General features: G+C 36.0%; 1 protein-coding gene across 3 annotated transcripts in view; it reads right to left on the reverse strand.

Moving 5' to 3' along the window:
- SOX6 (SRY-box 6) overlaps nt 1–23,742 on the reverse strand; it is a 499,579-nt gene that overhangs the window by 208,682 nt on the left and 267,155 nt on the right. For all 3 annotated transcript variants that reach the window (XM_003781136.3, XM_003781135.2, XM_003781137.2), the window contains exon 5: nt 595–767. In XM_003781136.3, coding sequence (XP_003781184.1) covers nt 595–767 — 173 coding nt within the window. The remainder of the gene's footprint in view (nt 1–594; nt 768–23,742) is intronic.

The raw sequence follows: 23,742 nt of genomic DNA on the forward strand, positions 1-23,742 counted from the left end.
AATCAAGGATATCTAGAAAAACCTAGATGTGTTGTCACCCTAGCTTAAAAGCCAGAGAAAATCATTGGACCTGTGAGCTAAAAGATGCTAGGAGTTTTTCTAGAACAGAACCCCCTTTTCTGGATGAGTACGGCTCAGAGAAGTCACTTACTCATGGTAATTTTGCTACTTGGGATTACCTAGGATGCCTGTGTGAATAAATATCTCTGAGTAATTAATTAAATCCAAACCGTCTCAAATAATGTATCTTTTCAGTTATGCTCAGTTGCTATGAGGCTTTTGTCTTCCACATATCCCCTTAATTGTCCCAAAGACTCTGCATTTCCAGAAACACTTTCTCTCTTTTCTCCTCCCTTGCTCCTTTGCTTTCTCCCTTCCCTTTCTTTCCTCCCTCCCTCTCTTCCCTCCTTCCTACCTTCCTTCCTCCATACCTCCCTCCTTTCTTTTCCTTTCTTTTCCTTTCTCTCATCATCTTTTTTCTAATTTTTTATTTTTATTTTGGAGGAAAGCTTATAACAAGCCAATCAATGTGATTACTTGCTGAGCTTGGCACGTGCCACATCTCCAGTTCGGCGGCTCCTTTGCAGGGCTCACCTGTTCTTGCTGTTGGCGAGCAAGGTCCATTTGCTGCCGTTGTTTCTCAATTTGCGAGGCTGCCAGTTTTTTCTGTTCATCGTGCGCTGCCAGGAGCTGCTCCCGTAAACTGATCAGCTGGGTAATCATAGTGGAGAGCTGCCGTTCTTTTTCTGCCAGGCTCTCAGGTGTACCTAAAATGGAAGCAAGAAGAGATCTCACAAGCTTGCGGAATATCTGAATGAATCAGAGAACGAAGGGCAGAATTTAGAAAGGAACCACCCTAAGACACTTAAAGATTTGAGAGAGTGACTGAAGGTCGCTGTGAGTGCAAGAACACCACAGAGTAGTTACAGCAATGGAATAAATGTCTGGGTTACTCATTGTCCCTGCCAAGAAAATGTATTGTCACCAGTAAAACTATCATTCACTCTTCCCACTCACTCTAAAAACCAAGCCATCTACCCCATTCTCCACTTCTCACCATACTTTGCCCCCCTCCCCAATCTAGCTGATCAAGCTAGGAAACCTGTGATATTTAGTACTAAAGATCAGAAACTATGAAGTACACTAAAAATAATCTATAACCACCTCTATCCTCAGAGACTAAGTCTCTAAGACAAAGCAGGTGCTTAATACATGTTATTTAAGAAATTTTCTAGTCATCGCCTTCACAAAATTTTTCTATTGTGAAAAGATCTACTGCTAAAGTTCAGAAGCCAGAGGTCAATCTCTCGACCACAGAATGAGTTCTACAGGGAGTATAAAAACTGCCACAGGTGAGAAAGGTTTGAAGGTGATTCCCTCCCCCCCCCCTCGTGAAAGGATCAAGCTCAAATTCCCAAGTTCATCCTTAAAGGCAACACTGTTGCTTGGGGGCCCCTTTGTCATTTGCCATTCTTCAAAGGGAAAAAAAACACATTTGAGGTCAAAAAGGCCACGCATAAGGATACACTGTTTAATGAATATGATGTCGCTGAACACTTACGTTATGCACTAATGGTGTTGAATAGTCTTTTTATGGGCAAATTGCATAGCTCGCGTAAGTAAAGGGTACAGAATCCTTTTGTGAATCTAAATTAGAGCATTTTACCGCAGCATTAGATAAGAATTTCAACCCACTGTATTTGAGCCACACAGATTTCATTATGAAGAAATGATCTGTGATTTGAAAGCTTTTCAGAAAGATGCCACAGGCTGTCAAAGGGGACAAAGATAGCCAGTTTTTGTGTTTATGCAAGGGGAAACTTCCAGCCTCCTTATGAAACACCCTCGTGCCTGCTAAGAAAGCACTGGGACAATCTGAGAAACTAAAAATATTTAAATTATGAGTGATCTTATTTTTTTTTAAGTGACCACCAAGGAGAAAGGGAAACTTGAGAGGATATAGGCTAGCACGTGCTAAGGTCTGATTCTCACAGAGTAAGACTGATGTTAGCAGAGAAGCCACCACATTTAGGACTACCCTGGGATTCTTAATAGCAACTTGAGCCCTTAAAAAAAAAAAAGGAGAACTGTCAGTATCCTTTACATCCCTCAGTCTCACTGAGGTAAAAGAGAGCATAAAATCAAAATGAAAACAAAAAGAAAGATGTTAGTAATATATCCCACTGATAAGGAAACAAACGCTGTATCAAGACTACTAGTGACCAGCTATTCTTTCAAGCTCTTTGAATTAATTAAAAGAAAAAGGGTTTTTATTTTGGCAATATGAATTTCAGCTTGGAAAAAGGAAGAACTTTTTGATCTGGAAACATTATGATACAAATAATAATGCTCCAATTATAAAATCTCTTGAAAAGCACACAAAGCTCAACTAATGTATATGTTAATAATGAGACTGAGAAGACACAGAACCAGGAAAGTGTGAAATTTACTTATTTATTTATAATTCAATACATATTTTCAGAATGGCAACTATGTGTCAAGACTACATCAAGAACGAAGGATACCACGGCAAGTAAAAGCAGACACAGCAAGACACAGCAACAACTCTTCGGCAGAGTTTGTTATCCAAAGTTGGAAGAGACACCTCTACAAGTAATCACACATATAAATGTAAACAACTAAATGAGAATTACAAACAAGACAAATATTTGAGGGGAAGGTTTAACCAAGTTTGGGGGCCCAAGTTCAGGAAAGGCACCTAAAAAACTAACAAATTAGCCGAAGATGAAAGAGTTACTTAGGCAAAGAATTAGAGGGTAGTCTGAGCAGAAGCGTTCCAGAAAACATGAAATTTTGCAATGGCAAAAGAACTACAACTGAAGGAAGGGTTATTCGAGGGTGGCTGGTGGCCAAGGAGCTTTTTAGGAGAAAAAAATACAGGCAAAGGCCATCTCTGTGTGCGGTGGGTGCGTGTGTGTGTGTGTGTGTGTGTGTGTGTGTGTGTGTGTTGTGGTGGAGGGAGGGGTTTCAGTTTGGTGTGTTCCAGAATTTGAAAGAAGTTAGATAAACTTGAGACAGGAAAAGAAAGGGGAGGAGTTAAGCACTCAAATGAGGCTGTCACTATCTGTTCCTTAATCTTGAGGAGCACATACGAATGAGGCTAGAAAGACAAAAAAAGGCCATATCATTCAGCCCCTTATAGACCATACTTAATGACCTTCACCTTTATTCTAAGAATAATTCAAAATAACTAAGTTATTTTAAACAAGGTATGATGGGGCCATTTTTTCTTCAATGTGGAGTTTATATTGGAAAGTTATGAGATAGATGGAATATGTGCACATTTAATTCATGCCTTTTGTGCAATTCTCCAATCTACATGTAATTTTCTTATTATACCTATTTATATGGAGTGAATTAAGAGGATTTTTTTTGGACACTGGGACAGTTATTATACCATAATTCTTTGTTAATAAATAAGAGCTTTCACAGAAAATTTTGGGTAAAGACTAATGGTATTTAGATTCCCCAACATAGATTGAAAATGTTTTCTTCTTTCTTCTCCCATGTTAGACAAAGTCTTCTCAATAATCTTCGATTTATTTCCCTTTCTCCTCTCCACATGCAACAGAGAGGCTGAGGATAATACAAAAATGACTTCTCAGCCCCTTCTGTTTAAGGTGAAGCTGCCAGATCTCTAAGTGTATTGGTACTTTCAGTGCCAATATGTATCCATATCAGAATTCACAGAATAACAACATCAAACTGAATTTTTTTTTTAACAAATCATCACGATATTAAAGTTGCTTAATGATGAACATCCAGCGACAGCTAAATGACTTTTTCTTTGGAATTAAAAGAAACATGTTTTAAAAGAACAGACCAAAGTAATACTTTCAAATTGAGGGCTGAGGCACTCACATCGGGCTGTTACTATCTGTTCCTTAAACCTGAGGAAGACACACAACTGGCCCTTGCTCCCTTTAGGTTCCACATCTGCTGATTCAACCATCTATGGATTGAAAATATTTTTTAAAATAAAAATAAAAGTAATATACATAAAACAATATAGTATAACAACTATTTACATAACACATTGTATTAGGTATTATAAGAAAGCTGGAGACGGTTTAAAGTATACAGGGGATGTGAGGAGGTTATATGCAAATACTAGGCCAACTCAAGTCTTAAGGACTTGAGCATGCCCAGATTTTTGAATGATATATATATTTTGAACAGATGTGAGTGGCTTAACAAATGAGGGTGCTGTGAAACACCCTCATTTCAATTCAAACAATTCAAACTTCCCCACCCCCGAATCAGGAATCAACATGTAGCCCTTGGAGGTTAAATTAAGGTGAAATTAATTTACACTATATGATGGCTTACACTTTCAAAATGTGTAGGTTAACACGTGTACGTGTGTGTGTGAGGGGGTCATTTTTCTGTTCTGAATCACTGTATTAGTTCACATATAATGATTTAAAGCCAGGCATTTAAAACCTGCAAGGCTGGATTTTTGTTTTAATTAACAGCAAGTGTTGCTGCTGCTGCTGCAAGAAAAAAAAATCAAGTCTGAATCACATTGACAAACATAACCTACAAATACAAGTTTTTTCATCTTAAAAAACACTAATTTAATTAAACATTAAGCTTTGCCATGACAGAGGAACTCCAACTGCCAAAGTTGCTAAAAGAATAGACAATCTATGGGACATAAATGGCAACCTAAATATAGTCAGGTTATGTTAAGGATGGCACCAGACTACTGAATGCTCTTAGAAGTTAACACTATGTAGCAAATATTATACTAAATCATGTTTTGAGGTTTGGTAAATCAACTTGGAAAACAAGTAGATCAGATTCTGAGGATCTGCCCAAGCCAGCAGAGGTCATCAGTAGCTGCCTAATATCATCTGTTTCACATCCTTCAAGCTCTCTTAAAATGATTCTCTAAAAGCACTGCTGGAAAATAGTCTCTTCTGCCTCCCACACAAAAACAGAGGTAGTTTCATAAACTGCAAAAAGGAAACTAGCAAAAAAGCGTCTGTACACAGCTTCTCTACAAGTCACCGTGCCTGCTTTTATCCAATATTACACACAGTATGTGCCCAACACTCTCACTATAAACTATATCTAGTCTCCAATTCCAAAGACAGTGCAGCAGGAGTATTTTTTATCCTTCTTCTTTCTTTCTCTTTTTTCTTCCTTTTTTTTTTTTTTTTTTTCTGGTTGTTGTTCCGTGGGGTCATCTTTATCCCCAAACCACATCTGTCTTGAGTTTCTCTCAGATTAGTCAGGTGGATCAGTGCTCCCCAGGGCCTGCTCCAGCTGAAGTATTTTAATTTGACTAAACACCTGATTTATTTTATCTCTCCGATGAGAAAGGCAGTTTGTCTTAATAGAGCCTGTCAGCCCACAGCCCCATTCACAGCAATTTACAGGCAGCCAGGGACGCTGGAAGAGAAGAGTGCCGTGATTCTGTATTTTATCCTCCTCCAGAAAGCACCTAAAAGCAGCTATTCACTGCTACTGCATGTGGCATTTTAGAACTGAATTAGTTTTTTATTCAAGTAACTACACTTGTTGTGAATAGCTTATCTGTAAAATTGCTACATTCACTACTGATTTTATTAACCTTTGGCTCTATCACAAAATGGTCTTCAGTTAGGAAAGACCTTTAAAATTGACACATTTTTTTTTCTTAGGGGCCTTTATTCCAGTGACTTCAGATTTACTGAATTTGATCCATTGAATTCTTTACCAGTTGTACTTAAAATTTTGAGTCTCAATAGGAAGTCAATAGTGTGTAAATAAGGAAACACTTTTCAAAACATAAATATGATGGCAATTTCCCTCATCAAAAGTTTTCAAATACCATTTTTCATTATAACAGTTTCAAAATCAGCCCTTTAGCCTTTTTTTGATCACAATCTGAAGAACCTAAAAAAAATTAACTCAAATATGCCATTTTTTTAACTTTATAAACTATAACTACCTGCCCCCAGGCCCAAAGTCACGGAGAAGCGTCAAAATGGAGAAGAATTTGGGTAGGATAAGTTAAATAATTCTCTTCTTGATGCAGAATGGAAAATTAAAATAAAAAAATCAAGGTTACATTTTATTTTAAAATTCTTATTTAAATACCACTTATAAAAGTTAACACCACAATCTTCCAGTTAATTTTACCAGTTAGAAATACCAGGTGGACATAAAGTTTGTGTGCAATATAAAATAGTTTATCATAGTAAATTGCTCACAAACTTTATGGACATCCTGTATATATAAAATTAAAATCAGAGGTGTTAGAAATCAGACTGGGCATTGGGAAACCACCGAAGAGTCCACATGTGGACAAGGAAGGCACCTTGCAGAGCACTTTACTATATAAAAATTTGCCTTACCTCTTTTATGATACTATCATACCTACAACCTTTACAATATAAAAATGTTAAACAAGTTACTGTCTTAGTAACTGTCCTCTGAAAAGTAGATCAACTGCTAGGTGATGATAACTAACTTTTTCTAATGAGAAAACCCTGTAACAAGCATAGCAGTGGAAAGAGAGACAGAGACCCAGAGATAGCACAGCAGGAGGAAGAGAGAGCAAGTGCAGAGAAAGCTAAGTAAATTTTGTGGATTTTTCTGCACGCTTTTCACTGAAAATAAAATGTAGGGCAATGCTGTTAAAATCCAATGCTTGGCTGGGTATGATGGTTCATGCCTGTAATCCCAGCCATCTTGGGAGTTGAGGCAGGAGGATCATTTGTGGTTAGGAGTTCAAGACCCCATCTCTACCAAAAATAAAAATAATTATCCAGGTGTGGTGGCATGTGGCTGTAGTTGAAGTTTTCAGTGAACTATTATCAGGCCACTCCATTCCAGCATAGGAACTAAGTTAAGATCCTGTCTCTGGGGAAAGAAAAATAATAATAATAAAATAAAACAAGTTTACCAAGCCTAATAAAACTAATAATCATCAACTGGAATTATCTGGAAATGCAGAGAATTTAAGATAAGACTTAAACCTATCCATTCACTTTTATTGTATCCCTCGCATATTACTTTAATAAACTTAATAATGAAATTACAAGAAGCCTCGTTAACCAAAAGTTTCTGTGTTTGTGGAGTTATGGGGAGGGGTGGCAGCGACACTGGAATGGAGTTCTTAAAGAGATATACTTTTCCACATCAATCCTAGAAAGATTAAAGCACTTAACAGTAATTCCAAAGCAACATCAATCAAGGAACTCAGCCAATAATCCAGAAAGATTTTAAATTAAGTTGAAAAGAAAAGCTCTTCAGAATCAATTCCCTGGTCAGTTCTAATTTTTTTAATGGCTATTGTTTGAGTAAAAAAAGCCAAAATACAACGTTAGTCATAAAAGAAAGCTGCATTTGATCTTTCCTGCCCACAGATAACCTGGTTACACTGCTACCTCTTACATGGCAGCCTCCTCATACATCAGACAAACTGTGATGTCCCCACTTCACAAGATCAGTCTGTCACTTAGTATTGGCCCTTTTTGATATAGCCTTCTTTTAAATGTCACAAAATAAGGCAGCAAAAGTCAACAAAAAACAAACAGGGTAAGATGAAGAAACTAACAATCTATAAGAAGGTCCCCTGATAAAAGTTACTTTGTGGTGACTGCTTGAGAAAGGAACCCCTGTCCCAGTGTACCAGCAGCTAATTTGAGTTCTGAATCCAATAGCAGTTTCAAAAGCTTTCCACTCTAAAGGGCCCCAGTGCATCATAAAGATAAAGGATTTCAGTACAAAACCACCACAAAGACCTCTATTATCTTATCAGTCTTTGGTTACAACAGCTGAACCAATATGACTAAATTCTGAATGACTTTCTTCAAACAGCAGAATACTGGAATTTCTTTGTTTTCTCATCAGTCAGCTATTGTCATTGCTCCCATATGCTACTATCTACTCCTTAGTAAATAAAAAGTTTAATAAATGCAGCAATTGTGCTCTGAGGAATCACTTAGGGACCACTGCACAGGAAGTGCGCCTCATGAGTTGAGATACAAACTGTTGGATTTTTCTTTTCACTGAATGTATGAGAATTTCCTTCTCAAAATGTAAACTATTCTCATTAAAAATTCACTAAAATCTACAGTGAACAAATAAGGCAAGGATATCCAGGTACTCCCTAAATTAAGATCAAACTCTTTTGTCTACACCAGGCACACTCAACTCTCCTTCAACTTCCCCTCTTCCTGGCTGCAAAAGGAAGTCTATTCCTGGATCAACTGAGGTCTATTCATGTTGCAGATCCTAACAGAGCAAGAACAATCTGTGGAATTCTGCCATCTAGATTCCCAAACTCACAGCTGGGCTTTCGGCCTATTATGCTTTATTAGCCCGTGGTTTTTGGACCCGGAAATGAAGGTATCCTAAAACATTTCTCCCTTGGTAAGAGACAAGACTATCTTTACATTGCTGCTCTCTATGGATGAGCATCAGTCAATAGCTACATCTCCGTAACTTACACATAAAAAGAGTAATTTCTGGCTTTTCTGAAACATTAAATTCTTTAGTTCTTTACAGAGGAAAAAAAAACACAGTAAAATTATTTGTCTCAATATCACCCACTGAGCATTGCAGGATTGGCTCTTTCAGTAGAAACTCTATTAGAGTTAGGAGGTAGGAAGGAAAAGAGAAAGGAAAACAGACCTTATTAATGAGGCCTTGTCTTTAAAAAATGCTCATGCGTTATCACATTTAATCCTCATCCCTCAAGTTGCATTGTTATTTTGATTTCACAGAGGAAAAACTAAGCTATTGAGAGGTAAAGTAATTTGACCAAGTCACAGAGCATTTGGTTGGATTTAAATTTGTCTTCTGATTCTTAATCCAAGGAAGTCTAGGGCTTAAGGAAGTGGTATCTTCTCTTACCTCAGACTTAGCATATAGTCAGAGAATTTCTAAAATTTAGGATCAATGCTCTTAGGAATTGAGAAGTCTAATGCCACGTAAGACTGAAAAATATACAACTAAAAGAAATAAATATACAATTTCTCAGTGAGGCTTTGTTTACAAAATAAGAAGTTAAAAAGCTCAGCTAGACAATCAGAAAACCACAGAGGTCAGTAAGATGAACTTTGACGTCTTGAAGATGTGAAAACAGATCTTGACATTAAGTGATATGCCTGCAGTTACTCAGGAAATTAACAGCCAGCCTGGCAGACAAGATTGTCTGTACGCTTATTCCCCAACCCTTCTCTCCCACAATAACATATGGCCTCCTGGTTCCAAGCCCAAATATAACGATTTTGCAGACCCTGGCACTCTGGCATTCTCTGGCATTCACCAACATTCCAGAGACAATATTTACAACACTCATGAAAGTCTGAGAAACACTCAAATATCTGCATGAGTCAAGTGTGCTGCTGCCCTGGTGTAGCATGTCAATAGGCTCAGAAGTTCGGGTGTTAGTCGAGAGGAAGTTTACATGAAGAAATCTAGGAAGTGAGCCTCACAAGGTTTGAGAAACTTCCCAGATACAAGGTCTATTCATTTTGTAGATCCTAACAGAACAAGAACTCTGCAGGAATTCTACCTGTAAAAACACACATTGTGCCCATTCCTAGGCTATATTTACAATTTGCATAGTGTAATTCAAGAGAATTTCTGCCCTATACCAATATACTTCTTCGTACAATAAGAATAATATCTTAAATGTACATAGCAATTGCTTTATGCTAGGAAAGTTTTTAAACTTTGTATATATAATTTCTTCCTTGAAACAATCCTATGAAGTAGGTCATATTATCCCCATATTGCAATGAGGAAAGGGAGGCATGAGAAGGTTTAAGTAACTTGCCCCTTAAGCTATTAAATCATTTCTCTAAGATTCAAAATCAGCCAGTATGGCCACAGATTCTATCCCCTTATCCATCAGGATAAAAGGAGACTTCTCAAAATTACTTCACCCAGCAAGCAAAGTAACTGACAATTCTCTAATAATCTGTTTTTTATGTTGTTTTGTTTTGTCAAAATATGTTTCCTGAATTCCTTATTAAAATGAGAACATTTACCTTGAGAAGTATAAATAGCCCAAGGACTAATATAATGTCCTGCTGACTTTTCATCCAAGTCACAAACATCCACCACCGTGTAGTCTTCTTTTCATTACTAATTTATTCTCTCACTCTCATACTCTTTCTGTCTCTCACTTTGTCCTTCCAAGTTCCAGGGGCTGAGACCCTTTACGTTGATTCCTATTTTTCGTTACATTGGACCTTGTCTGTAGACCTAGATTCTTAAATTCTGGGATTTTGGCTTTTTGTAACAGACTGATTTCATGCCCCATATTGTCTCCTCTATGAATTCTCCATTCCAGGTCTGGCATATGAAACATGTCCCTGCCCCCAATCATTTGGTCAGCAACCCACGTAATAAATAACTCAGTCCAGTTACCCTTGTAACTGTCATGATATTGTGTTTGTAGCTGCCATGATATTCCAAAGGGTGTGGATATTACAAGTACTCAGAATTTGATGAGAAGGAATACTAAAAAATTTTAAATTAAAATGAAACCAACCAACAACTATGGGAGATTGTTTGCATTTTCAGTTCACGGTTTCCTGAATTACCATGTGGAGTCTATCATCAGGTAGCAGGCCTGTAGCACAGATCCCACCCATCACAAACTCAGGTTATGAGTCATTAGAGGGAAAATAAAAATGCAAATTTCATATTGATCCTAAAATTGCTGTTTCTTTGATTGTTCTTTCATAGTTGAATATAGCAGGATAAACAACCTTTTCTTACTATTCACAATTTTGACTTTAATAATAATTTCTGAGTAGGTGCTGCCATATATATCTTATCATTTTATTATGGAAATACATTATGTTCAGAAATCTTCTTTGAAAGTTATCTAATGTTGCCTAAATAGAATTCACAGTATTCAGGGCACAAATAATAATGGACTGCCAAAGAAGGGAGGAAAGACAACAAAACATAGGTGCAAAAATGACCAAGAATCTCATAAAAGGATTATTTTGAAAATTCTGAGATAGAAAATGAGTAGAATATCCAAAAGTAGATTTATAAGCCTTATAAAAATGAAAAGCCAACATGTTTATTCAACACATAAATAATAATTAGTTAGTCACACATCGGATGTCCTATTCTCATACCAGGGCATTCTCTACAAATGGATAGAAAAGCTTGATTCAAGGTTTTAAAGGTGTCAGGATCACTTTAGATAAAAATTATGTCACAAATGAAGTTTAAAAAGTAGTTTATGGGTGGTCCCTATGGCTCAGTGAGTAGGGCACCAGCCCTATATACCGAGGGTGGTGGGTTCAAACCTGGCCCCAGCCAAACTGCAACAAAAAAATAGCAGGGCATTGTGGTGGGTGCCTGTAGTCCCAGCTACTCAGGAGGCTGAAGCAAGAGAATCACCTAAGCCTAAGAGCTGGAGGTTGCTATGAGCTGTGATGCCACAGCACTCTACCGAGGGCAACAAAGTGACGACTCTGTCTCTAAAAAAATAAAAAATAAATAAAAAGTAGTTACTTTCTAATGTAACTTTTAAATGCTCATGGTTTTACATGATCAATAAAAATGAGGATGTCTAATTAAATTTTTTTTAATTTTATGTTTTATTTTTTTGGCCGGGGCTGGGTTTGAACCCACCACCTCTGGCATATGGGGCCAGCACCCTACCCTTTTGAGCCACAGGAGCCGTCCTCTAATCAAAATTTTTAACTTGAAGGCACAGCTGGATATGTAATCCAGAGGAAAAAAGGGAAAAATATACTAATATTTGAACCTCATAAGGAATAGAATACCACAGCTGATGTGATAGTAGTGAAAAATAACCTCAGCACTGGTGAACATCATCTTTTAAAGAGACAAATGTCTGAAAAGACAATGAGATCATTGCAATAGCTGAATTTAAGGGTGATACCTGAAAAGATATTGGCTTGTAAAATATGATAGTAGCATCAGTAGTACTAGAAGACCTGCAAAGGCAGCTGGTTCTGCAAATGCAAATCTTAAGCACATACTCCCCAGCTCCCTATCCAAGACTAAAGCCTTGGCTGTGAGTTAGATAAGAATCTATGCCTTGGCTGTGAGTTAGATAAGAATCTATGCCTTGGCTGTGAGTTAGATAAGAATCTATGCTAGTACTACTCATAACTCTATTGAGAAAATTGGTAGAGAGGCAGAGCAAATGACAGGCCACAATATATACTTCCTCCATGACTGTTAGTTCTTTAAGGGCAGAGTCTATGTCACACATATCTCTATGACAAAGCACAGATGTAACCACAGTGCTTTGCACTTATTTTGTGCTCAATAAAGTTGAAATGAACTAATAACCAACTCTAAGTCAGTAGCTCTCAGAATAGTTGGACATAGGCAGTCATGGCAATTACTCTGAATTCTAGGAGTATTTGAATTACATATCTGAATTGCAATTGTAATCATTGCATTATAATTAACTGAATTCACTGGCCATCCCTATTATTGTACAAGTAGTAGAAAGTCAAATTCAATGAGTAGATAGATAGATAGATAGATAGATTAAATAATGTAAACAACTAAGGAAATGTATAGTCAGATTCAATAAACATTTTTAAGCACATATAATGGTCCATATACTTTCTATGCACTAGGAGTTAGAACTTAGCATTTTTATTATTATTTCAACAAACTTGGGAAATGAGGATGAGGAAGGTTAAAAGTATGTCCCAGCCCATATAGCCTGTAATCAAAAGAGCCACGATTCCAAGACAGTTGGTCTGATCTACAAGCCCAGCCTCTTTCTAGCAAGCCAGAAATGTTAACAGAAAAAAGAAAAATAAAATGACAACTAATTCAAGACAATGACTTCATACATAGTCTTCAAGAATTTTTTCTGCATTTTTGTAAATTTTAATACTGTGTTGATGAATGAGAGCCAATTTATATCAATTTAATATTATTTAAGACCTTATGAAAAGTAAATGAAGTCTAATAACTAAAGGAACTGAGTTTACACCAACAGGTTGGAAAATTCTTAGTCAGAAAGTATTACATCTAGAAATTCAATTTTGAATTGTGTGAAAAATTTCAAATAACTGTTCTAAGAACATGAACTATAATTTAAAAGATAGAACCAACTAGAGGACTATATAAATCAGTGGTTCTCAACCTTCCTAATGCCGTGACCCTTTAATACAGTTCTTCATGGTGTGGTGACCCCCAGCCACAAAATTATTTTTGTTGCTACTTTCATAACTGTCATTTTGCTACTGTTATGAATTGTAATGTAAATATCTGATATGCAGGGTGTATTTAGGTGACCCCTGTGAAAGGGTCGTTCAACCCCCAAAGAGGTTGCGACTCACAGGTTAAGAATCGCAGATATAAATTATATGTACTACGAAATCATACCAGAAACATTTCAAAGGAGTTTACATTGTTGTATTAACCCTTTCTAATATCACCTTCTTCCAATAAAACTAAATTACTTGTCAAGACATTGTAACCAGAGAACAAGTTTTAATTCTTAGTTGCCTAGAGAAATAAGTGCCAAAGGAATTACAGTTGATTGATGAAATAATTCACCTTTTAAATGCCACTAATGCTGTTTTAGGATTATGTTTTCAGAAGTTACACTTTACACGACAAAACCCATGCTCTGGTTTGAATTGTAAAAGTTGGAAGAATGACCCTCTTTGTGTCACTATCAATTGGAACAGATCAGTGTTTCCCACTAGTTTTTAATCTACACCTCCAGTTTTCTCACTGTATTTTGCATACCCCTACCTCCCAAGTGAATCCAGTTGCTTCACCTTCTATATTATAAGTAATGGGTGTATTGAATCAGTTTTTACAAGTTATAAGCAGCCCCATTTGAGAAGCCAAAAACAATTTTTAATTAAGTCAAATGGGTAAGTGTATCTAGTTTTGTTTACACCTACAAGTATAAAACAAGGTTTAAAATGTTTCAAGTGTTCACTGACTTATAAAAACAATACATTCCTTCCACCATACTGCCCTACCTATGAAATAGCTCTTAATCTCTTTCTAAAATGTTGATAGGTTCCTTTCTGTTATGTTACCTAACGTGCTATGATTGTAATAGTAACCAATTTCTTGCACCAATGAAAAATTTATTTTATGTTCCTTGTCAAAGACAATTTACTTGATCACGTTTTAGGCAACACTAACTGTATGAAGTCTTCTGAGTTACTGGACATGTCATTTTTCTTTTAATTTGTTTACTCTGCACTGATTCTTTAAAACCTAGAATGGTTCTAGACAAGTTTAAAAAAAAAACAAAAACACTTGTTGAAAGGAGTTCAAACATATCAAGTCACTCATATACATCATACAAACTAGGACATTTCTTAAAGAATAGAAGGTACTGGCTCAGCGCCCGTAGGGCAGTGGTTATGGCCCAGCCACCTACACGGAGGCTAGTGGGTTCAAACCCGGCCTGGGCCAGCTAAACAACAATGACAACTACACCAAAAAGTAGCTGGCATTGTGGCAGGTGCCTATAATCCAGCTACTTGGGAGGCTGAGGCAAGAGAATCGCTTAAGCCCAAGAATTTGCTGTGATGCCAAGACACTCTACTAAGGGTGATATAGTAAGACTCTGTCTCAAAAAAAAAAGAAAGAAAAAGAAAAGAAAAGAGGGCTCAGCGCCTGTGGCTCAAGCGGCTAAGGCGCCAGCCACATACACCTAAGGTGGCGGGTTCGAATCCCCAGCCCGGGCCCGCCAAACAACAATGACGGCTGCAACTGAAAAAATGGCCTGGCATTGTGGCGGGCGCCTGTGGTCCCAGCTACTTGGGAGGCTGAGGAAGGAGACTCGCTTGAGCCCAGGAGTTGGAGGTTGCTGTGAGCTGTGATGCCATGGCACTCTACCCAGGGGGATAGCTTGAGGCTCCGTCTCAAAAAAAAAAAAAAAAAAAAAAAGAGAAGGAGGTACTATCAATTATTACATCAAAAGCACAAGCATAAAAAAACCAGGACAATCTCATGTAAACCAAGACTTAAGAATACCCTAGTTAAAATTTATTCTCACTTAATGTCAGTTTCTGATTAAGTAGTATTAATAACCCTATACTTGATAAACAAATGTTATAAGAATTCCATGACATGAATTTATGTAGTTGACAAGCCTGAAATGCAGATGGCACAGTTCTGTAGAATAATTAAGCTCAATTCATCATTATTTAAAATATGTAGAAACTCATAATAAATAAATATATATAAATTATATATTATATAAGTAGATAGCTATGACTCAATAGAGTACACAGAAGTGGTAAAATTCTATCTAAAAGTGATCTTACCCTAAAAGTTTATGTCAAAATGTATTATTAAAAATTTAGCTTATATATAGTACGTAGACATTATTTTAGATCATCTGTACATAAAAACAAATGGCATAATAATAAACATAAAATAAACACAATAATAAACTTAAAAGTGCTTTCAAACACATTAAGTTTCTAGAGCCACAAAACTACCTTGTTATTAACTATAGTTACCGTGTTGTACATCAAATACCAAAAAGTGATAACTATATGAGGCAATGCACATGCTGATTATCTAGAATTAGTCAATCTACAATATATATATTCTTCAGCACATCATATTATACAAAATAAAGACATGAAATTTTATCTGTTGGTTAAAAAAAAACCACACTTCGCAAGCAACTATTATCATCATTGCCAACTTATAAACATTAAAACAGACACAGAGGGTATATGATTTACTTAAAAATCACATTGCCAAAATTTATACCCTAACTTCAATCCTTCCGTTTCCACTTCAAAACATCCGATTTCCCAAGGCTGATATCTGAGAATAAGTTTTCTTATCATGAAATGTTATAGTTCTCATAAGCACTAAAGCAACAATGTGCTTATTTTTCCCAGTCTGAAGTCCCAGATTGACCCCATACCCCGGAGAAATGGAGACCTGGAAAAAGGGAGAGGATGCGGCTCAGTGTGTGTGTAGCATTTCTGATATGTGTATATGTATATAGCTCCAAATGTATTTTTCCAGTTTGAATTTAAACAGTTGTTACAAAGGTCATTTCATAAATGAGCTTTTTAGAAGAAAAAAGAAATATGATGAAAGTAAAAGAAAAAAATACTATTTTCCCAGTCATCCCAGCTTATTTAACTCCCTGCTGTATTTCCATTACTTGTTCTACCACAATTCTGCATCTAAAGGTGATTTTTTAAAAAAAATCTATCATATCTATTAAAAAATAACTGGAAAATGTCTTTTTTAAGACTACTTACTCAAACAATCATAGACTCAGAAAATCAATATTGTAAAAAATTAAAGAAATCACTCAAGCCTCAAGTCTTACAAATAAGAAAGCTGAAAGCCAGAGGGGAAAGTGACACGCCTGATGTCACATAGTTAATTAGCTAGCGGGGGAGTTAAAACTGGAACCTAGAAGTCCTAATTCCCAATTCAGAATTCCTTTCACTATAATATGTCACCTCTTTAAAAAAAAAAAAAAGTGAAATAATCCATTGTGTTAGATAGTTGATTCTGGTAACAAATTTCTTCAATCCACTTAAGAAATAACACTGATTCTTCACACAGTTTAGCCCATTTTTAATTTCCCAACCTAAAATGGAGTCTAACAATGACACGTCAATCAAATGACAGGAGTAATCAATAGGAAAATATTCTAAGAAACACAACTTGTCTAATGACATTAAAAATTGCATTTTAGAACTAATATGTGAGTTTTCATATGTGCTGGTTTAGGAAGGTTAATCATAGTTTAAGTGATTTTTTTAAGAAATAACAAATCAGAATATTTTGTAAGGAAAACAATTACGTATGGACTATGAGAGACCTCATTACCCATCACTGATCTAATTTAACAATAGAAACATTATGAGCCACAAGAATCCTTGAATCTTCTTGGCCCATGTATTTGAAAACCTGAGCACTCAAGGGATCCCCCAGCTCCTAATTTCCTTTAAGTAAGAGTATGGGCTATATAAAGAACGATAATCTAAGTTCTTCAAGAAACAAGTCATCGAAAAACAACCAAAAATGATTTTAAAAATTAGTGGCATGTTGAGAGTATACAACAATAGAAATACAGAATTACAAAAATTTAATAGCCAAAATGAGATCAGATAATACAAATATATAGTTAGTAAGAGTGTTAGCATATAGAAATTGACAGAAAAATAGAAAAAAAAGGAACTCAAAAATAGTATGATGCTCATCTCATAATTGGTAAGAAGTTTAATGGAAGCTATTAGGGTATATAAAATATTGTATTGCCTATGAAGTTACAGAGTGGAAGGTGCCTGGAATGTAAGTCAGGAGATCTGGGTTCTAGTTTCAATTTTGCCACTTTGTACAAGTATTGCCCTGGATCTCCACTTACCCTCCTATAAAATGAGGAGTTGGACTAGACAATCTGTAAGAAGACTTTTAGTTGTGGGTTACAATTTTAGAAAATACTCCTTCAGTGTGGGTTCTCTGTAAGATTAATGTTTTACAAAAATCATTCAATTTTCACTATACCCATAAAGATCATTACTATCTTGGTAGCACAAATACCTCTTATGTTACTGAAAGCTTTGAATGCATACATGTTATATACGTACACACATGCACATACTCACTAGGTTAACGTCATATATTAATATACAACCTAGCGTGTATTAAATGCAATGAAAAACAGCACTCAAAACAGGAAACTGCCTTGTTAACGATTTGATGAAGGAAAGACCAACTTTCCCACTAGCCATCAGTGGAGATGAGAAATTTCCAGTAACTCACAAAACCCAATATGCTTTACCAAGTACATGGCGCACATGTGAAAAAAATAGATTTTAACACAATTTCAGCAATTCCACATATAAGTTATGATCCATTCCAACAGGATTTTAATACATTTTCCTTAGTAAAAAATGTCTATATTTACTGAAATACACAAATCAGTGTAAGAAAATTAAAATACCAATTTTAAAAATACCTTCAAATAATGGAATTCTTCCATCTAATTCCTGCTTTCAGAAAATCTCACTAAATTTGACATAGTTTTATTCCTGACTTCTTTAAAGCACACTGTCATAGTAATATCTTGTTATAGATACTTGCAGGTTTAACATTTCGATAATACTAGAATTCTCCAAGCCTTATGACTATTATAAAATAGAACTATACTGTATAATAGAGCTTTCTATGATAATGAAAATAGTTTACATCTTTGCCATCTAATGTGATAGTCACTAACCAGATATGGCAAAAAAGCACTTAAAATGTGGCTAGTGTAACTGAGGAAAAGAATTTTTATTTTAATTAATTTCAACTAATTTGAATTTATTAAATAGCCACATGCGATTGGTGGTTTCAGTGTTGGGCATCACAGATTTAGAGTAATCTAGAAAATCTTTCCTCTATTTAGCCACAAACATTGGCCTCTAACTATACCAAGCAGATAGGTAGGTCTGGGCATTCTCACTCTAGGATCAGGGGTCACAACTCTTTCACACACTATTTGTAGTGACCTATTTCTCTTCTAAAGTGCTGAATTACTGGGTACCTCCTACCCCATCCTTACATGTCTGATGTCCTGACTCTCGCAGAGCTTACGTTTTGACTCCTGTTACCTAGCTACAGGTGGTTGGGTACATCTCTGTTTGATTCCTTATGGCAATTCAGCTACTAAAAGAATCATCACCCCCTGCTCCTGTCTCCAGGTGTTGAAATTTCTTAACTCTATTACTTTATGTGGTATCCACATCTCCATTATGACTTTAGCCAGACTTATTAAGATATCTATCTTAGCTGTGGTTCTAAGTACACACCTGGTCTGATTACATTTGGTCTCCCCCTTTAAAGAACTTTTATTTTATTTTATTTATTTATTGAGGTGGAGTTTCACTTTGTCACCCTCGGTAGAGTGTCATTGGAATCATAGTTCACAGCAACCTCAAACTCCTGGGCTCAAGCGATCCTCTTGCCTCAGCCTCCCATGAATATGGGATTACAGGCACCCACCAGAACGCCTGGCTATTTTTTTAGAGACAGCGTCTCGCTCTACTCAGGCTGGTCTCCAACTCCTCAGCTCAAGCGATCCACCTGCCTCAGCCTCCCAGAATCCCAGCTTGGATTATAGGTGTCAGGCCTCGGCATCTGGTCTTAAAGAACTTTTAAAAGGAAAACTTTTAAGATAATATGGTTACATAATCCTCAATAGTGTCCTATGTATACCCCCAAATTCAAGACACCTGTCATTTCATGAATACCAGCTATTTCACTGACATGAAGAGAAAAAGCAATGCTGACTTATAGAAAGACTTCAAGAAAATCAAATGATTAACAGATTCCAGTGTGAGCGAAAAATTGTGGGCATAATAGTAAGTAGTCATTGTAAGGGAAAGATAACAATTGTCTCTTAACTATTTCTCATAGTTTAAATTTAATAATTAACAAAGTTCAATTTATCATTAAATTTTATTAACATTTCATTAAGATTGGCTTGGCGCCCATAGCTCAGTGGCTAGGGCACCAGCCACATACACTGCCAAGTTCAAACCCAGCCCGAGCCAGTCAAACAACAATGACAACTGCAACAACAAAAAATAGCCAGGTGTTGTGGCAGGCTCCTGTAGTCTCAGCTGCCTAGGAGAGTGAGGCAAAAGAATCAATTAAATCCAAGAGTTTGAGGTTGCTGTGAGCTGTGACACAATAGCACTCTACCAAGGGCAACAAAGTGAGACTCTGTCTCAAAAAAAAAAAATTCATAAGATTTTGCTGTAAGCATAGAAATACATGTGCTACTATGCTAGAAATGTAAGGATCTCAAAAGTCTAGCCAGCATCCAGAATTTTCAACGCTTATAATCTACAATTACTCTCATGACATATACAAGCAGCTTGTCAACCATCTAATAGCCAGAGAGAATTCACTGCTGAACTGCAGAGCACATTATCATAGAAAGCCAGAGTAATATGAAATAATCCTTCATAGCACATTAGAAAACCTAAGATATATTAAAGAATAAGTAAGATCTTCAAACCTGAAAAATTTAAATTAATGGAAAAGAGAAAATTCACCAGAGAATAATCTGAAAAGAAGAATTATAGGTATTAAACAATGGAAAAGACTCCACAATTCTCAAGACAAAAAATTAAATTTCATAGTTCAGAACATGACATTCTTATACCAGAGGATAACGATCACTGTTTCTGTTGTTTGGTTTTGGTTTTGTTTTCCCTTTTGTTTGGGTCAAAGAGTAGTATAGAAGATTGGAAAGTGCATGAGGAAATGTATCCCAATAATCTCTGGAGTAGAGAGAGGGAGTAGATGTTAGCAAGTCTTAGTGCAGTGTTTTTCAACCGTTTTTATCTCACAGCACACATGAACCTATAGTTAAACTTCCATGGCATACTTCAATTATGTTGATTTAAAAAAAAAAGAGTAGAAAAAAGAATATACTTACTGTGCTTTGAACTTCTTTCAAAAATAATTTATGATTGTAAAAATTTTCACAGCACACCTACGATCCTCTCATGCACACCAGAGTGCTGCAGCACACTGGTTGAAAATCACTCTCTTAGTGGAATTGAATGAGCTTTAACGTTGCATAGCCAGTCCTAGATTCAGGTCCTGGATTGGCCACTGTTTTCTTTGTGTGTTGAGAAAATTATTTTATTTTCCTGAGTCTCCATTCTCCTCTTTGTAATAGAACAATGACACCCACCAGGTCATGGTTTGAGGACTAAATGAAATAAATACAGAAAACACTGTGACCCCAAATTGCCCGATAAATGTGAGTCTTTGCTTTTGCCAACACTCTCTTCTCTTGCTTCTTGGTAGGGCTTTAAAAATAGTATTCCTTATTTCTGAGTGGTAGAGATATGAAAAAATAAAACCACACATAGCCTAACACAATGATGGTAAGATAATAAGCATTCAAAAAAGATTTATAGATTGGTTGAGATTTCACAAATGCATTTTTTTTTCTAGAAAACAGAAGGATAGATGAGATGAATTCTCAAGATCCTTTCTTGGTTCTGAGATTAATGCTCTAATCAGGAAGCTTTTCTCAGTGTCAACCATAATAACACTCAGTTCATCATGAGAGAGAAAAAGGGATTTTTTTTTGCGGGGGGGGATCCTCCTTCTAGTTTACCTTATGAAATATAATACAGAGGATCTCCTCAGAGTCCTTTCTTCATTCTTAAGCAAATTTTCCTTTTTAGAATTAAGAAAAAGTTATTTCCCCCAGTATTTCATTTTATCTCATTCATTCATTACTTCTTTTGCATGTTTTCTTCATCATTAATTCTAATTTCATTATAGAGAAGCCTTGGTAAATACCTGAAGGATGGCCCAGTTACAAAGCACCACATCAGGTAGCGATCCCTTCTGCTTCCTCCTAACAAAACTAAAGTACTCCGAGAAAGATCTGGTGCAAGTAGCAAGTATTCTAGTAAAATGCGTTTCAACATTAATCTGGGAAGGCAACACGAAACCATGATAGCTATGGCCGAGAAATACACAGTCAACTATGAGGGTTAGAGCACAGCCATCATGCTTTGAGGCAAATGTGTGTTGGCACTAAACTATGGCTAGAGAAATAAAAGAGCTCCTTTCAGTAACTAGTTAACAAGAAATCCAGGATTCTCGAAGGATGTGAAAGCCTGTGTTTAAGCAAAACCACAGCATGGTCTTGCCCATTTCATTTTCTTTAGCTTTCTTAATAAACTTCTATTTATGCTCCCTTGATGTTACCAACTTAAACTTCAGGGTCTCAGTAGGTTTTCCCACATTTCAGCCTGGAAAAGCTGCTTGCCATATAGGCTTATGTAAAGCACTCTTTGTATACTTCACTGTCTCTTGACATTTTGCAACCTGAGCACAACAGCTACATATTTGAACAGTGGAGGTGGTTTTATTAATGAGTAAAAATGTGTTCTTGGGCCTAGATAAAATTAAAGTTTCTTCATAAATAGCTATATAAGCTGGAAATGGTTGCACATGAATTTCAAAGTAGGAAAAAACTTACCTATCTATAATATGGTCAGTGGTACGTCTCAATGTGTTTCTACACTAAAAAATAAATTGAAATATGCATTCTATAAGGATGATTATGAGCCAATATTAAAAATGTCTTACACTTGTAAAGCTCTGTATTGTTTCTTTTACAATCACTCTCCAATAAGTAACCATATAGTTTCTAACAAATCTTAAAGTCTAATTGCCACAAATAGAAAGCTGACATTTTCCCCCAATATCTCTGCTTCCGGGTCTATTTGAAGGATGGAGTCAAAGACAGGAGCCATGTGCACATGTATGGTTTGATTCCATCTATACTCCTGGCCTAATTCTTGTGGCTTGGACCCATTCCAGATGTTCTGCTTTACACTCAGTGGTTTGTATTTGAGATCTCCTCCCCTGATTCATGCATTTCCCTGATTGACAAACATATTTAGATATGAAAACAAACAGTTACCTGCCTGTAATTGGTTTCTAACAGCTGCACTGTTGTAGCACTCCCAAAACATGGTGAAGTTGCCTCTTAGATAAGCTTCCTATTCAGTTCCGTTGTGCATGGAGGACTGAGGGGGGTGCATTTTTGTTTGTTCGTTTTTTTACCATTTGGGAGTCCTTATCATTCACCAAGATATTCAGTAACTTTGGGTAAACACGACCTTACACATTTTATGAAGTGAAATACAAATTATTTTTACCACTACAGATTAAATTTAAATAAGTACACATGGGATTTTAATTTTATACACTGCTATGTCTTTTAATTAAATGCAGAAAAGGAAAGGGCTACCTTTTTTATTTACTGATTTAACGTGGAGCATAATAATATCACATTGGTAGATTAAAATATTACACTAGAAGTAATAACCTAGTATTATATTTTTAGTAGTCTGTCTCATAATGTCAATTGAATTATGTGAAATATATCAAACTAGTTACAATACAAGCTGCTACTTAACAACAAACAATCGCAACTCTGCACATCAGAATAAGAGACTAGAATTTAGCATTTTAAAATTCCTGTGGAAATCAAATGTATTTTAAGTATCAGCTCTGATTATTTAATCAGACAACTTGCATTTTGCCCTGGCTAATTTTGAAGGCTGATAATATTTTACTCATAAAAATAATTGTGCACCTGTTGTGATGGAAGCCTAGTTAAACAAATGTTAATAGCAATGTAACTCTGCGTTAAGCATAAGAACACAGGTCTCTCATTAACTATTATGTGAAAAAACATTTCTTTAAAGGCATGGAATAGATGTCATTTTTAAATTTTCTCTCTTCCATAAAGAGATATTTTTAAATATTATTAAAGCATTCATAATAAATAGCAAATAGTCACATATTAACTTGAAAGAGAACTAACAATGGCTAATGTTTACCAAACAAAATAGATGTGGAGTTATTCTTCCCATTTAATACTTGTGTCCTTCTTTCTTACTCTATTCCCAGACCAAACCATTTTAATGATATTGGATCATTTCTGTGAAACATGTGTACTTTTCTTACTAGCTTATGATCAAAGGATAAAATAAAAAGTGGGCCTATAAAAGCTGCACCCCTCTTGCACTTCTCTTATTTTCAGACTCTTTCTGTATTAGAGATCATTTTCACTACCCCAAATACTCCGAGCTTTAAAAAATGCTAGGTACTCATGGAAGAGGAAGCATCTTAGACCTTTTCTCCATTGTTTCTGTCATTTTAGGCTTTCTAAGAGCTACCAACTTGTGTCTATTCAATCCATTTCTAGGTACA

Source organism: Otolemur garnettii, unplaced genomic scaffold (genome assembly GCF_000181295.1).
Source record: "Otolemur garnettii isolate 467f Iridium unplaced genomic scaffold, OtoGar3 scaffold00001, whole genome shotgun sequence".
NCBI classification, from domain to species: Eukaryota; Metazoa; Chordata; class Mammalia; order Primates; family Galagidae; genus Otolemur; species Otolemur garnettii.